The sequence below is a fragment of the Geospiza fortis genome, unplaced genomic scaffold (genome assembly GCF_000277835.1).
Source record: "Geospiza fortis unplaced genomic scaffold, GeoFor_1.0 scaffold118, whole genome shotgun sequence".
In the NCBI taxonomy this organism is placed as follows: domain Eukaryota; kingdom Metazoa; phylum Chordata; class Aves; order Passeriformes; family Thraupidae; genus Geospiza; species Geospiza fortis.
In genome coordinates, this window is record NW_005054380.1 from 2,677,048 (window position 1) to 2,694,079 (window position 17,032).

Sequence of the window (17,032 nt, forward strand, 5' to 3'; positions counted from 1 at the left end):
GGGAAAATAGAAGGAGCTGGGCTGCATATTCAAATGAGAGTTAATGTAACAAATTGTTTTGTGAATGGCTGAAAGCATGCACAATATTTTTTTCTCTGTATATTTTTCTCAGCATTGACAAAGAAACCAGTTACTACATAATATCTTCAAAATTCAGATTACAAGAGCAAAACTTGTTTGTAACTACTAATAACAAAGAGAAGGTAAAAAATATAATACTTATTAAAAAAACACAAGCAAGTAACAAACCAAAACCAACCCAAATCCTTTCATTTCAGTTTGTTTTCATAATATGAAAACATTTTTGTTTTCAATACGAGTTTTTGTAATCTTGGTTATTTGGTTCTTTTAAGAATAAAGAATTTTTTGTCAATGTGCAGGCATATGGCATCTAGAGCTCACATGGTATTCTTCTGACTTACTGGGAATACTTTAAGTATTTATTGCACTTTAGACAAAATGTAAACAAAGAAGCTGAAAATAAACTTCTCATGCACTTTTTTGTTTGTACACTAAGCCAAGGACCAGGTTCACGTGAATTTGTGCCCTTGGCACATCTGTTCTATCAGCCTTTTTAATTTTTCATACAAAATTTATGAATCACTGCGGGGAGAGAAAGTTAATTGAAAATCTAAGGGACGTTGTTCATTTTTAAAATTAGGATCATATTCGATTCAAAATAGCTCTTAGTCACTTATTTCTTTTCATATGTTCATTTTTCACAAAGCTTTTGTCAATGTGCACCAAGTGCTGCCAGCCTTGATATAATATGTGGGAATAGCTCAACATATGTATTCAGGAAAATGAATAAACAGGGAAAAAACATGCATTTTGCATTGACTGAGGAAATGCTGTGACTCACACTGTGACTCTTCACTGTTCTCTCTTAGGCCAAAGCCATTTTTGTTCAAGGGGGACCACAAGTACCCAGCAGCAAACCCTGAAAGTCCTGTGGTCATACTTTATGCAGAGATTGGCTCAGAGGAGTTCTACAGACAGCACAGGAGGCTTGTTGCAAAGGCTGAGGCAGGAGAAATCACTTATGTGCTCAGACACTACATTGCTGTGAGTATATTTGTGCTTTCTAACAGAGGTATTTGAAATTGAGTAAATGGCCTTGGTTTTCAAAAAGAAAACTGACCCAGGTTTGTTCCCTTTAAATTGACATTTGCCTACTCTTGTTGTCAATTTACTTGGAATACTCCAAGTTTTATTTTTTTATTGCATGTAGCTGAGGAATACAGAATATTTTAAATCTCCTGATTGTTTAAGATTGTTTGATTTCACAAATCCAGACTTAAATTCCAGATTAATTAGAGACCTTAGTGTAAAAAAAAGTTTCTCTACCCATATTAGAGCATGGGAAGTAGTCAGATCTTTCACAATCAGGCCACTTAGTCACTTGATATAAAAAGCAAGGATTGACATTTAGGTACCATTTTCAAAAGAAAGACATTGTTTCTGTAGTAATTTTTTTACAGAACCACTCTCTATTTCCTGGTTTCCATCTTTTTCCACTAAATTGTGCATAGCCACTGGATTAGTATTTAAAACTACATTTCAAAATGTATGAAGAACTGGAGTTCTTTGATTTGTTGCTTGAATATTATTAAGTATTGCCAAAACCTGCAGTGTAGCAGTCAGGCTTGAATGTGGGGAAAAAAAAAAAGAGCATCAGCTGGTTAATTTCTAATATTAGTTGTACTTTTAATAAAATAAAGTCATGTATTGCGTACAGTACTTCCCTTTAATAAAAGGAAGTAGTTGTTTGTCAGTGTTGGGAGGAGTACTTACATTCAAAATTCAGTGTATTACATTTAGATCTTGGTACTGTTATGTGACTCCTATATACTTCAAAATACTTTTAGAAAGTGGTCATGTTTCTCTCATTAAAGGCAGAACTAATTATGTATCTATCTTTTGGCATTATTTTATTCATTGTCATTCTCTGTGGTAGCTCTTCAGTGAATGTTTCATTTTTGAACTTTGAGCTGAAGTTCCTTTCCATCCTCTATCTGATTTGATGATAGGACTCTGTCTCCCTCTGCTTTGCTCACACACTGAATCTTGAAAACATTGTTCTGTGTTCTTCTTTGCTTTGTGGATTTTGATGTTGTTCCCTCTATCTGATTTGATGATATCTAATCATCTGATTTGACTCTATCTCCCTCTGCTTTGCTCACACACTAAATCCTGAAAACATTGTTCTGTGTTCCTCTTTGCTTTGTGGATTTTGATGTTGTTTTGGTTCATAGAGATAATTCTTGCTTGGTGAACTTCAAGTGTGTTGAAAAACAGTAGGAAGTAAAATTATTAGAGTATGTTACTGCAGAGCCATTCAGAGTGTTTGTTTCTCTCTGCCCATTATGTCTGAAATCCCAGACTGGGATTTCTCAGCTTTGGGAAGTGGTAGTTTTTCTTTTTTGGATCAAACAAAGATGGCAATATCACACTGTTGGCTTTTCCTTACAGAATCCCAGCAAGGAAAAGGTCTACCTCTCTGGCTATGGTGTAGAACTGGCTATTAAAAGTACAGAATATAAGGCCAAGGATGATACCCAGGTGAAAGGTGAATTTTTATTTGAAGTATTTTAATGTGAACATTTTAATTTCTTCAAGGTAATTTTATACTCGTTTTGCTATGAATGTCTGAATTGCAGATAGTTTTTTTCCTTAGCTCTGAAATAATTTCTGGGAGCATATTCCTTATGAAACAGATCTTTGCCATGGCACTTCCACATTTGTGAAATCCTGGAGTCATGGCCGTGGACTAGATCTTAGTAATGGCACAACTAATGCAACTAATTTTTTACCAGCTACTCTGCTGGTGTAAAGCAAATTTCTCTAATTTGCCTTAACCTATTCATCCTCAGAGCAGACTGTGTTCTCTGTTCCTCATTTTTGGTTTTTTTTTTCTTTTTTTGGGGGGGAAGACAGAATTCTCATAATTCTGCATGTTTTATTTTTGCTTTTGCTGCTTTTATGGAGCAATGATCTCTGCTCTACAAACTCCTGTGCATCTGCCAAAACTATTTTGATAGTGTAATCTGTGTGTGTGCTTTTTCTTTACATGTGCACATACACATACAAACCCCAGATTTTCCTGCTTTTCTTTTTGGGAATAGTTTGGTGCTAGTGGTGTTCTCTGTGTGTTTATAGGCACAGATGTGAATGCTACAGTCATAGATGAAAATGACCCTATTGATGAAGTGCAAGGATTTCTGTTTGGAAAACTAAGGTAAAATCCATTTGGACTTAGTCATATCAAAAAACCTTTTGCAGAAATGTTGATCTTTTGCTTTATTATTATTTTTTACATGTCTGAGTTTCCTGTATGTGTTAGCAGCATATTTTTTTATGTGGTAGTTTCTTTAAATTAGCAGCAGACTTTCTTACAGGAAACCACAGGAGTTGTTTGACCCTTGTATCCTTTCAGGCAGCTGTATCCTGACTTGTCAGAAGAGCTGAAAGAGCTCAGAAAACACCTCGTGGAAAGTACCAATGAAATGGCACCTTTGAAAGTGTGGCAGCTCCAAGGTAATCTAGATAAAGGCTTTCAGTTATGCTCTAAAAAACTCAATGTAAATATGTTTTCTGGTGTTCTACACTATTGAGGTTGTTAGTGGCTGTGTACAGTTGACAGAATTTGACTGTAAATTCCTGCTTTCAGTCTCACTTGGAAAATACTTGGTTTTTAAAGTACCTTTTCCTGTTGAAATAGCTTTTGGCATTGTTTCATGGGACTTCTGACATGAGGATTGTTTTCTATATTGTGAAGTACAGTAAGCTCCTTGCTCTTAAACTGACTGCTTGTATGGTCTGCTGAATGCAGAAAAGGAAGGAATGCAAAGTTTCTTTCCATGATCACACTTCTGATGTGAAATCTTGAGATTTCTCAAGACCAGAGGAAAGCTGTATTTCAAAGTCAATTACATGTTGCTCTGGCTTCATTCCCTTAAAACATCTACAAAAACCTGTGAAAAAAGCTTTTCATCCTCTTAAAAAGATTAATTCAAAGAGGTGAATGTATGTTGTAGCCATGGGGAATCTACCTTTATCAGTGGAAGGGCAGATCCTCCCAGCTCAGCCAAAGAGGGTTGGTCTGGACTCACCTAAACAACCTTTAGGCAACATGCTCTGCTTCCCTTGGAGAGAGTTACTTGCTTCAAGGCAACACATAGAAGTTGAATACAAAGAAGATGTGTTTAAAAGTATCTATCTATAGGTGCAGATAGAAAGTGAATTTCCTTAGGTAACATGTAAAAAAGTTGAAAGATGAAGTTAAGATGTCTCTGCATTGCCTTGTTTTCAGTTTTGAGTTGTTGACCTCTGTTTTTTCACTTCTAAGATCTGAGTTTTCAAACTGCTGCTCGCATTTTGACTGCTCCCCCTGTGGATGCCCTGATGGTCATGAAAGATCTTAGTCAGAACTTTCCTACAAAGGCCAGGTAACTTGAATTTTGACTCCTGGAAAATTTTATTACTCTCCTTTTTCTGAGCAGGACCCGAGACAAGCAGCATTGGTTGGGTTAATTCTGACTTTCATTTAGCTGGAAGCAAACACTGGGGAATGTTTATGCTGGGAAGTTCTTCAGCCTACTGTTACAAAGAGGATTTCATGGTGTTTTTCTTGGATGGCAGCTGTTGTGGACTGGTAGAAAATTTGCCAGAATTGCCTGTGCTATTTTATTGTGAAATACATCTAAACCTATTACATGAAGTCATCAAGAATTTATTGGCTGGGTTTTCTGCTTAATGATCTTAACATTTATCTTTTTACAGGGTCCCACTCTTCTTTTGGGATCCACATTGCCAAACAACCCAGTCAGTCTCATGTCAGAGCCTGATGTGCAAATCCACTGGTTTTTGCACTTTGTCAGTGACTGTCTTTAACATATTCAAATCAGTTCAAAAAACTCCATATGACCTGGCATGGCCAGCCAGGCTAGAGATATATTTCTATTGAAAAATTCCATTGCCTGGATTGTGAAGATGATATTACAGAACCTTTTTGAGGGGGTGGGAGATATACCTGAGATGAATGTAAAAATAAACTGATTTCTGATCTTATTTCCTATTACATGTTAAGTTGTTATTTAGAGCTTCTTAAGGCAGGCATTGCATCTCACAGTGTTTTCAGGCTGATCTGTGGGCTGTACTCACCCACTCTGATGATGCAATCACTGGATCCAAAGTAAGGAAAGAAATGGGAACCCACCATGAGCAGTGAAATCCCCTATTTTCTCTTGTCAGCCTCCATCTTTACATTTTTGGCAGCTGCATACTTTTATTATGGTTAATGTGAAATTAGACCCTGAGAGTTGGCATGTGGTTAACATTTTTGTGCTGCTGGATTATAGAGTGTAAGAAAAATGCTGCATCCTACTATTTATGGTGTCACCAAGTGCAACTGCTTTTTGCTGCACCTCTTTATACTAGAAGGTTAATTATCTTAATATGTAAGGTACAAAAGGTAGGTAAGTAGATATCTCTCCAGTAGAGAAACAGAAGGAGGATTCATAGCATCATGTTTTTATTTTTGTAGAGCCATAACAAAAACAGTTGTTTCTTCGGAACTCAGAGCAGAAATTGAAGAGAACCAAAAGGTAATGTGTCCAAAAAGTAACCCAGTGCCTTTGCCTTAGGTTTACACATTACTCAAGATAATGACCCAGTATTTTCACACACAACTTTGTAGTATGCATCTGGGAAGTGAAGAAGTGGTGGATTTTCAAACATGGATGAGGAACATAATTAAACTTTGCTCTAATAGGAAAATACTGCTCTGGTTAGAAATTTATTGCTTGAAAGCAGCTGTATTAAGCATCTTCCTACAGTTTTAACAATGCAGAAGAAAATTAGTTCTCCTTATCCAATCTGAGATGATGTTTAGATATCTGTACACATCCGTGTACTAGGAAATCACAGAATAAATTCAGAACCTGCCATGGCTTTAGACTGATTCATTCTGTGTGGAGGAAATGGTTTCAATGTTGGTGCTTAGTGAAGGGATAAAATTTACCAGCTAAGTCTGGATGTGCTTTGGAACAGAATCATAAAACTCCCCAGGCCATGAGGGGCCTCTGGGGGTCACTGAGTAGGTTCTGTGTTTGCAGAAGTGTTTCAGACACCTCAGCTATGTCCTTGGCATTAGCAAAGCACTGAAAAAACCACCAGCCACCTGGGAATTTTGTATAGGCTTTTGTACAGAAATTTGTTCAACTAAAATATGCCTGGTAGCGTGGTCTGGATGGAGTGCAAAATAAAAGTTTAAGATAGTACTGAAAAAAAGTCAAACAGCAGCATTTGCTATTTGAGCTACATTGCCCTGTTCACACTTTTCAGTCTCATTTGGTATTATCAGAAAGAAGACAATGTATGTTAAGTACACACATGTTGTTTAGAAATCTAATTGATATTTGGGGAGTCTAGTAGCAAATGCAGAGCTACTTACAAGTCCCCTGAGGTTCCTGTTCTGAGAGAGAAATGCCTTGTTGTTCAATAGTGATGAAATCAGAGGTGAAGGGATGGGGTTTGACACTTGTCCCATGTGGTTCTGGAAGGGACAAAGTATAGAATGTAAGTCCAAGCTGAAGCTACCTGGTGGCCTTTCTGTTGTGTGTTAGATCAGACTCTGGCCCACAAGTAAAGCCATGATTTTGTGGATTCATTTTTATTCAGAGGATACCTGGGCTGCTACATCCAGACCAGGCTATATCTAACTGTGCCCTTCAGAGCTGTTCCTTGCACTACTCACTTTGTGTGGGTATTATTTGATAGTTAAGTTCACTGCTACTGTTACATTGGAGTTTACTATGTAATTATCCACAGAAAGTTACACTTTAACACTCAGCTTTTCTTTGGGAGCCTTACTAATTTTATAAAAAATGTAATTTTTTTCTGATCAGAAGCTACTTTCCTGTTTTTTGGTACTTCATGTGGTACTTATTATTCCTCTGTTTGCTTTGCTCACAGTATTCATGATGGTGGTGTTGTAAAATCTCCAAACACAATGTTTCTCTTTTGCTGTTCATCATGCCTCTAAATAGAAATTTGTAACTGGTACTGCAAGACAAGACCTATTGGAAAAAACCAACATTAAACTCTTTAATAATATTTTCTGTATTAGAAAATATTAGAGCACTCTTCTAATGGCTTCCTACTTCTTTTCAGTATTTCAAGGGAACATTAGGATTGCAACCAGGAGATTCTGCCCTATTCATCAATGGACTGCTTATTGACTTAGACACTCAGGATATATTTAGGTAGGAATGTTTTATTTTTCACAATAATTGCATCCTGCTTAGAAACTTGCATCTTGCTTGTGCTTGAATGATAAAGTTATTTAGACAGTTTTGAACCTTCTTCATAATCTAGACTAGGTTTAATTGTTAAGTACTGTAAAAAGAAAATAATGGTTCCTTGTCTTATTCCTAAGGGCATTTCCAACAAAAAATCTAATGTGAAAAGAAGTCACCTTTGTGCTGTTCTTTTGACCTGTGCTGTGACTAGCAAGATTTTGTTTTCTCAGCCTGTCAGCATACAGATTTATTCTGAAGACAGCAGAGTGATTCTCAAAAGATAAACCACTGTAAATTTTTCATCTGGAAACCACCCTATACCTTTGTCAAGATGTGTTTCAATACTACATATGTGTATGTGTATATAAAATGGATTAATTATCCTGATTTAACATTGCTTTTCCCAGTTATACAATATTAATTGAATAGATTTAAGTCATCTCAAGTTTCTTAGGACGGTAAGAAAGAGGTGATAAATAAGAACTAATGTCTGGACAGACAGACTTGTTTATTCCTTTAATCTGTTAACCCTTAGGGTAAGAGCAAGTTATTTGCTGTGGGGTTAAAATTCAACCCCATTTTGCTTTTCCTTGCAGCTTGATTGATGTGCTCCGCAATGAAGCCCGAGTTATGGAAGGCCTGCACAGCTTGGGAATTGAGGGAGTTTCCTTACACAATGTCCTGAAGTTGAACATCCAGCCATCAGATTCTGACTATGCTGTGGACATCAGAAGCCCTGCCATTTCAGTGAGTTTGGTTTTTGATAGAAATACTTGATTTGCTGTTGGGCAGTGCATTCTTAAACTGTCAGGGGAGCTTGTGTCCTTGTCTCACAATCAGCTCTGAAACTGCAGTGAAGTAAAAAGGATAATAAGGTTATAGTTAGCACTTTTTAAAAGCTTTATTCCTTCAATATAGTATCTGATTTGAAAATATGTTAGTCTCAGACCAGAGCAGGAGGATTGTGAATCATGTAAATGCCTTTACTTTTCCTTAGTGGATCAACAATCTGGAAGTTGATAGTCGATACAATTCCTGGCCTTCCAGCGTGCAGGAACTGCTGCGTCCCACATTTCCTGGTGTGATCAGGCAAATCAGAAAAAACTTCCATAATTTTGTAAGTAATAATCTGACTGGATGAAATGTGCATTTGTTTTGTCGAGAGCAGGAACATCAGCTTTTCCAGCTTACCTCACATATACACTGGATTCCCTGTCACTTAAATAGCTTGAGAGAGAGGATGTTTTTCTGAAAGGTTTTGTTCTGCTAGTATTAGTAAATTATGGCTGAGATTCAGAGATTCCTGAGCATGATGCTGTGGCATCTATTAAATGCCAGGAGTTGTTTTGTCAGTGGACAAAATTATCATCTGATAAATAACAAATTGATGTATTTGAACTTAGTGATAATACCTGTAGTTGGTTAATGAAATCTGTCAAATCTGTTAACTATTGTCTTCTTAGCAGAGTTAAGATGAACTTCAGTTGTTTCAGTTAGAAAGCATTCATGCACCAAGACTTGAACAAATGATCAACAGCCCTCAGCTTAGTCCTGCTGTCCTCGTAGTCTGTAGGTAAATTACTCGGATCTGATGAAGAGTTTGCAAATTGTGCACTGTAACTCTTGTCAAGTGGCCCTATACAGAACAAGAACTCTGATTGGGGAAAAAAGGGACTTGAACCATCTGAAGCTGTGGGAGCTTGGATGGGTTACCTTTTTCTCTGGAGTTAAATACTTTTAGCATAGAAATTTTTAAATTCTAAGACAACAGTTGCATGAATGAAGGGCCCTATATACAGTCTGGATGGCCCAGTTCTGTCTGGGTTGGGACAGAAGAGAATATCTTGGCAACATAGGCTCTCCAGGGCATGAAAACTTTTCTCTTGCTGTTTTTATACAGGTGCTGATAGTAGATCCTACTCATGAGACCACGGCAGAATTACTGAATGTGGCAGAAATGTTCTTCAGTAACCACATCCCACTGAGGTAATCATAAAATAAGTGTTTTAATGTTTGGGGGTTTTTAAATTAGTTTTTATTCATGTGACTTTTGCAGTTGTAAAATTCTCATTGCTAGGACACTGCAGATATGTTACATTCCTTGTGTTTGAGGTATGTGTGTATTTTTTGAATATAACTTCCTCTACTAGCAAAACAGAGTTCTGTTTTTTGACAGTCCAAAAAAAATTTCAAGTTTTGGATGGGAGAGAGGTGAAAAGCAAGATTCTGATGGAGTCATTACATGTCCTAAGTTTGATTCCTGGCTGCTCTCTCAACATTTTCCCAGGCTATTCTAGACAAAAAACCTGTGTTTAAGATGATGATCACAGCATGCAGTTGTGTGAAAAGTGAATTCTTTATAGAAATGATGACCTGGGGATTTGTGTGATTGCAGGATAGGACTAGTCTTTGTGGTTAATGACTCAGAGGATGTTGATGGACTGCAGGATCCTGGTGTTGCCCTCCTGAGGACATACAATTATGTGGCACAAGAAATGGACAATAATTATGCTTTTCAGACCGTCATGTCTGTAAGTATTAATTAAAAAGAGAAATTAATGTTTTAATATTTTCCATGTACATAAGATTATGTTAATGGGCTAATATGTAGCTAATGGAAGGAATTGTTCTTTGTCTGGGGCAGTATGCAGAGTATCTCCAAATACTGGTACCACAGAACACGTGTCCTTGTAATGTGCTTCTTTAACCCAACTTTAACAAGTGAGACTAGGTTTCATTGTGACACGTTTCATTGTGACACTTAACACTTTTGCATGTTTTTCTGATCCTGTCCCTTTGCTCATTCAGTCTCTGAGTTCTGAGCTGCCCCATCCCTTCAGTGTTATAATTTGGTTTGAACTGTTCCAGCTCTGTACCTTTGCCACATCAAAGGACAATACAGGTGCTGGTAAACGAATTTCACCTGTGGTTTGATACTTGTACAAATTGGCAAGCTGTGACATTAAATTGCTGGTTACTTTAAGACAGTTACTTTTATTCTTTTTATTTTGGGTGTGTATTTGTAGCTCAAAGTAAAATCTTGTGCCTTCAAGATGGAAAGAGTTACCTGCTTTACTTGTGAGGTTGTATTCTTCATAAGCACATCCCAAGTTCTGATGGGAAGGTAGCTCCTTGGATGTTCTTTATTTGAGGCTTTTTTCCCCAGAGAACTCTCTGCCCTCCTCAAATACCTTTTCTAATTAAAGATGCAAGTTATTATTTAAAGAAGTATATATATCTCACTGGAATGACTACAAGGTATAGCAAGATACTTATAATGGCTACAAGTGCTTAGGAGCTGTTGCAACTAATAAATATGAATATAAGTTTTGCAGTCTGGCTGTTAATGCCCTATTATAACTACTGTAATGCAGGTGACAGGTCAGTTTGCCTTTGAGGAGGACAGAGGCTTTACAGTTGCAGCTGTAAACTTGTATTCTCCTTTCAGGTCTATAACAAAGTGAAAACAGGAGACCAGCTGAAAGTGGAACACGTTGTTAGTGTTCTTGAGAAACAGTATCCTTATGTGGAAATCAACAGCGTGCTGGGAATTGATTCTGCCTATGATCAAAACAGAAAGGTAAGAATTCATCAAATAGAGCTTTGTTTTCCACTTCTTGTGCTGCAATAGTTCTGAAAATATAATTACATACAATTTCTTGGTCCAGTTCTCTTACTAACCAGGGAACTATTTTGTTGCCACCTTAGGGGATTTCTAGTTATACTTTACTGTTTATGTTCAGCACAAGCTTTATATATTATACGTAGTACATATAATGGAATATATTTTACAAAAAATTTATGTGTAAAGAACTAAGATAGCTTTCTTGTGATTCATAATTCATGCTTCCATTATGGAATGCAGACTTCAGTAGAGTCTAAAAGTGTTTGCAAAAAAATCAAAGTGATGGAGTGGTTCATGGAAAAACCAAGAGGCTTAACATTGGGAGGGATCAGTGTGGGGCTTCTGAATCAGTATTTGAATACTGAGTGAGATAAAGCCATGATTATGAATTCAAAATTCCTTTTCTATAGCAAGACATCCAACAGATTTCTGCAAATAGTTCTTGAAGTGATTTCTAGGTCTGATATTCTTCTGTATGGAGAAAATTAGGAGGGCAAATCACTATTGAACCAGTTATATGTGAGATGAAGCAGATTTTATTTGAGGTTTTATGGGGGGATGTTTCTTATTTTTTGTTGTCCTAAAAGAATTGAAAATACTGTCACTGATAGCTCTTAGCACACCTGATGCTGCCTGTTGTAATTGTAAGGAATGCAGTCAGGGTTACAGAAAATAGGCTGCTATGCTTATGAGTCTTCCAATGCAGGATAGTGAAGAGAAAAACATTTTAAGGAAATTAAAATCCATAAAACTAAGACAGGCATTTTTGTATGAGAGGAGAGGCCTCAACCAGAACCTCTAACCAGCAGAACCTAACCTAACTTTAACTTCTGACAGGGTGTCTGTCAATACTGGTGCACTTTTCAGAGGTTACATGAAACAGGGAGATTTCTCTTGACAAAATAACTCCCTGCCTCACAAGTAACTGTTTTCTTACAGGTTTAAGAAATGCATTCTTAAAAAAAAAACAAAAGTTCCCTAGCCTGCCTTACACTACAGCTATCACTGCTTGCATTGCATTTGCTTCCACAGACAAAGTGATGTTTCCTGTGGTGCATCTTTTGCCACTACCAGCAAGTGCTCCTTGGAATTAATTTACAAAATGAACTTAAAGGAGTATTGTGCGCTTCTGTATTGGGAAGGAACTTTTTTTTTTTGCTTTGAAAGTTTCAAAGATACATTGTCTGTATCTAACAGAAGTGGTGAGGATCTCATGGTGTGTTTAGACTTGTTAGGAAACTTTGTGGCAAAGGGCTGATGTGCTAAAGCTGCTTCTGTTCCTGTTTTTAGGCAGCAAGAGCTTACTATGAGCAAACTGGTGTAGGCCCTCTCCCTGTTGTCCTGTTCAATGGGATGCCTTTCCAAAAAGATCAGCTGGATCCCGATGACCTGGAAACTGTGACAATGCACAAAATCCTGGAAACCACGAGCATCTTCCAGCGAGCTGTGTACCTGGTGGGTGCTGAGCTCCTCTGTAGATTGAGAGAAACTAGATTTGGAAAAGCTGATTCACAAGTCCCTGGCTACATATTATACATATTATACAAGACAACTTAGCTTTCAGAATTGCTTTCTGCCTTTTTTTAAGGTTATATAAGGCAATTTTATATATCAAATAAGAAATAATGCTTCTTTCCTCTCTCCTTCAGGGTGAACTGTCTAATGACCAAGATGTGGTTGAGTATATCATGAACCAGCCTAATGTTGTTCCAAGAATTAACTCAAGAATCCTAAGGTCTGACAGAGAGTACCTAGATCTGACAGGAATGAGTAAGGGATGCTTTTAATTGTGTTAAACCTGAAATGTCTGAGTGAAAGACTTGCTGTTCCAGTGGAAAGCTCAGGTGGCAAAGCATTAACAGCACCTGAAGTGATGACCCAGCCCTGGTACAGACAGATGTTTATGTACAACATTAAATGTCTACTGATTTTCAAAATGGGAATTTGTTTTGTTTTTATAGAGACCTTAAGGGGAATATGACTCATGAAGCTGAGAAATTATATAATGCATAAAGCAGCAGTTTGTTTCTTAGTTCTGACCTTTTTTTGAGCAGGCTTGGCAGTCATCTCTGGAATTAATTCAGATTTAGCAAAATGTTCCCTTGCTAAATGAGCACCCAATACAGTGACTGCAGTACAATGACATTACTCCTGCCTTTTTTGAGTTGCTTGAAAAATAGTGACAGAGTGGATTTTTCAATGTATATTATTTACATACACTAGTGTCAGCTAAGTGAGACTTGGAAAATTCTTTCAACTGACTTCTCCCTATCAAATATGCAATGTAGTTATTAATGTAACTTCTGAGACAGCAAAATTCATTTCTCAGCCTATATATTAACAGTGAAAATGAGACACAAGCACTATCACAAGGAGCAAAATGGGATGTGTTTTTAATGTTCTGGTAATAGTGATTTTATTTTCATTTTACATGGAATAGTTGCTTTGGCATTTAATGCTTGCTCTCTTCCTCAGATAACCATTTTGTGGATGACTTTGCTCGATTTACCACATTGGAGTCTAAAGATAAGACAGCTGCTGTTGCAAACAGCATGACCTACTTAACAAAGAAAGGTAAATCTGTGGTGGATTCTGAATCCAGGTCTGCTTTTATGTTTGTTTCCAAGCATATGTGCAGATCTTCACACACTCACTGAGCCTTGCCAGGCCTGTGGATAACAGCATAGTCTGTTAAAGATTTCTTTTTTTAAATAAGACATGACATCTCCATAGAACAAGAATGTTCCCCTCTTTAAACCCAGTCCAACCTCTTACTGAATAATAAAGTCTCACCCAAACTGTTCTTACTGTTCTGCAAGTGACCCCCAGAAACACAGCAGTATAAGCAAGTGACTAGAAAAATGTAGAAGGGGTTTTAGCTCTCTGTCTCATAATTCAAAATTACTAGAAGTTACATGGATCCATAAGAAAATTCCAACTCCAAATGCCCATTAGGCATCACCTAACATGGTCAGTGCTGTTTTTATTGCTCCAGTGCAGGCACTGCTTTTCCAATGGCAGTGTTGTTACAGTTGCACATAAAAGTGTTCAAACTTGCCTGTACCTCTCAAGTGTAGGAAATGCATGCACAGACATAATACAGAGCCTAACCAGGTCTAACCAGACACCATCAGGTGTTTCCTTTATCCATTTTGGTTAGATTCCAGAAATAAGCTGCTGTCATTTGATTCAAATCCTCCTGTTCCTGTCTTTACTAGACTGTCCCAAATTTCCATGGTCCTGTCTCCAGTCACTGCCATCCATGTGCCCTACCTGAAATGTTCCCATTGCTCTTTCTGTCTCATGCCTGCTCTTCATTCATGCTCAGTCACTTGGATTTCAACAAGTTTCACGTGTAGAGCATTAATTAAACCCACACCTTGGCATGCTTGTTGGAAAGTGCATTAATTTGCAATTCCATGGCTTGACATTTTTTGGTAGTTGCCTCTTCTGCCACTTAAGATATTTAATAACTGCTGTTTGGTTACAGTAATGCTGTACCACATTTATTTTCTGAAGTAATAGAGAAGTTCTCTGTGTTGCTGGCTCAGCACCAGCACTGATACAGCACTGCCATGCTGCTTTTTAAGGAGGGAAAAGATAATAGCACAATGGCACAGCAGTGTTTGTAAACAGTCTTCAGAATAATGTCCTCACCTATGGTATGAAACTGGTAATATGTAGAATAATTAATGCTAGCATGTAAATCAAGCATCCATCTGTCTGAGGGGAAGAAAAAGTCAAAGCTTATTGGAATAAAAATAGCACAAACTTGTTGCTGTTGGATCTGAACTGTAGTGATTCAGTTATGCCCAGTACAGTGCTGCAGCTTCTAGATACACATTGGGATTACCATTGAGTTATTAATGTGTCTCTCCTTTTCCCCTTTCCTTTCTGCTCTTTGACCAGGAATGTCTTCCAAGGAGATCTATGGTAACTCATGCTTTGGCATTTTTTATATTGTTCTTGGAATTTTCTGGTTCCTTTATGACACTGGCTTTAGAATCAGCAGGCAGTGAAGGAAGCTGTTGGAATGCATGTTTGCTCCAGCACTTTTGTCTTTATACAAAACTGATTTTGTAAATTAACAGCTTCAATACAAAGAAGTGATATGTCTGCTGGATTCCAACCCCAGTTGGAATCTCCACGTTGTTTATGGGTTTCTTTATGATTCGTAATTGAAAAAGTAGCAAACAAACCAAAATACTAAAAGAAGCTAGCTTAGAGCAATGCATGCTGTCCCACATGGGTTTTCTGAATGACCTAATAAAGACTAATATACCAATGCTATTAATTTTGTCTTGTCAGGCTTCATAGCTTAGGTTCGCCCATTGCTTTTCTATGGAATTTTACTTTTTTGAAGTTTTTGCATGTGTGTCATAGATTACCTCCAGATGAGGAAAAAATAAAGCTTTCCTTCCTTTCACCCCCAAATTTATCTTTTTTTTTTTTTTTTTTAATAATTGCAGATGATTCCTTTGTTAGACCAGTTACTTTTTGGATTGTTGGTGATTTTGATAAACCTTCAGGGAGGCAATTGTTGTATGATGCCATTAAACATCAGGTAGGTAAACATGTTCATTGGAATGGGTTAGCAGTGCTAGCAAAGCCCTTGGTAGAGGCTTGTGAAACACAAGTTGTGTTTTACACAATCTTCCTGTGGTATAACCTGGAGAGACTGGTTCTCCCTGCAGGGTTTCTAATTTCCAGCCTCATCTCTTTTGTAGGGACTGAAACATTGCTGATCTTAAGCTAGGACAGAATACAATAAATGTTCTTTTAAACCTGTGGTGTTAAACTTAAATATCTGTGTTTTGGTTTGGAGATAAACCAAAGCATTGCCCTCTGCTCTTTCTCATTGGTTCTGGGAGGACAAGTGAAACACAAAAATGCACAGCTTACAGCTGTGGTTTGCCAGACTGAGTGGTGGCCGTGGTCCTGGGTTTCTTAGCACGGGGTTATCTGGAAGATTACTGTCACAGTGGCCTATACATAAGCTAAATACTTGATGTTAAATTAGTTAATTAATAATTTTAACCTTGTGCTGTTATTTACCCAATTTGGAATCTGATATTCTGGTTAAGAAACACAAAGCTTTTGCTGTAGTGTGTATTATATATTTATTTCATCTGAAATGTTAAACTTTCCCATCACCTGTTTTGTTAAACACAGAAATCCAGCAATAACATTCGAATCAGCATGATTAATAATCCCAGTGAAGAGCCCAACAGCCAGAATACCATTGTAGCTAAAGCCATATGGGCAGCTTTGCAGACACAAACCTCAAATAATGCCAAGAACTTCATCACCAAGATGGCAAAAGAAGAAACTGTGAAGGCACTGGAGGCAGGAGCTGACATCTTGGAATTTGCTGTTGGGGTAGGCATGCCTGCTGGTGTTTTCATGGGGAGGGTGCTTTGTTTGTTCCTCAAATTCATTTTTTAGTGTAGTATATTCATATGCAGAAGGTGCAGTACAGAAAAATAACACTGTTGGGTTTGAGATCAAAAAAGCTTTAGTTTTTTTTTAATCTCTGAAGGGCTTACCTAAATAGAACAATCCATCTGAACATCAAGTAAATCCTCATACTCATCAGAGCTATGTAACTTGGAAAAGGCAAAAGGAACATGGATGCAGGGATCTATTTAAGTGAGTCAGCTGTTTCTTAGGTGAATAAGAAAATAATGTTCTTTTAAAAGATGGGAAAAAATACAAGTGCATGTCTCAAAGTAGATTTTAAAAAGTTAGGCAGGAAGATTGGAACTGGTCTAAGTAGCTGTGGCCTTTCACAGCAGAAGTTGGGATAGTGTTTGATGGTGACAAGCAAGAGCTAGGTTTAAGACCACAAAGAAGAGGGGGCCAGGAATCAGTTTTAGCAAGATACAAAGATGTTCTTGAATGAAAACAAAAAGGTTGCTTTTAAAAAGTGTGCAGAGGTCTAGTTTTCTTCCTATTCCAATGTCAAGTATTCTTTTCTTTTAGGGTATGGATACCAATATTTTCAAAGAAGCCTTTCAATCTCCCAAGGTGGATTTTATTCTGTCCCATGCTATTTACTGCAGAGATGTTCTGAAGCTGAAGAAGGGGCAGAGGGCTGTGATCAGCA

General features: G+C 37.4%; 1 protein-coding gene across 1 annotated transcript in view; it reads left to right on the forward strand.

Moving 5' to 3' along the window:
* UGGT1 (UDP-glucose glycoprotein glucosyltransferase 1) overlaps positions 1 to 17,032 on the forward strand; it is a 38,242-nt gene that overhangs the window by 3,953 nt on the left and 17,257 nt on the right. Inside the window, exons 5-23 of the mRNA XM_031060328.1 lie at positions 891 to 1,065; positions 2,473 to 2,569; positions 3,160 to 3,238; positions 3,437 to 3,537; positions 4,349 to 4,448; positions 5,546 to 5,606; positions 7,174 to 7,265; positions 7,898 to 8,048; positions 8,299 to 8,418; positions 9,202 to 9,287; positions 9,697 to 9,832; positions 10,750 to 10,881; positions 12,217 to 12,381; positions 12,576 to 12,696; positions 13,402 to 13,500; positions 14,836 to 14,859; positions 15,396 to 15,490; positions 16,099 to 16,305; positions 16,909 to 17,032. The exon at positions 16,909 to 17,032 is cut by the window's right edge and continues 6 nt beyond it. Coding sequence (XP_030916188.1) covers positions 891 to 1,065; positions 2,473 to 2,569; positions 3,160 to 3,238; positions 3,437 to 3,537; positions 4,349 to 4,448; positions 5,546 to 5,606; positions 7,174 to 7,265; positions 7,898 to 8,048; positions 8,299 to 8,418; positions 9,202 to 9,287; positions 9,697 to 9,832; positions 10,750 to 10,881; positions 12,217 to 12,381; positions 12,576 to 12,696; positions 13,402 to 13,500; positions 14,836 to 14,859; positions 15,396 to 15,490; positions 16,099 to 16,305; positions 16,909 to 17,032 — 2,165 coding nt within the window. The remainder of the gene's footprint in view (positions 1 to 890; positions 1,066 to 2,472; positions 2,570 to 3,159; positions 3,239 to 3,436; positions 3,538 to 4,348; positions 4,449 to 5,545; positions 5,607 to 7,173; positions 7,266 to 7,897; positions 8,049 to 8,298; positions 8,419 to 9,201; positions 9,288 to 9,696; positions 9,833 to 10,749; positions 10,882 to 12,216; positions 12,382 to 12,575; positions 12,697 to 13,401; positions 13,501 to 14,835; positions 14,860 to 15,395; positions 15,491 to 16,098; positions 16,306 to 16,908) is intronic.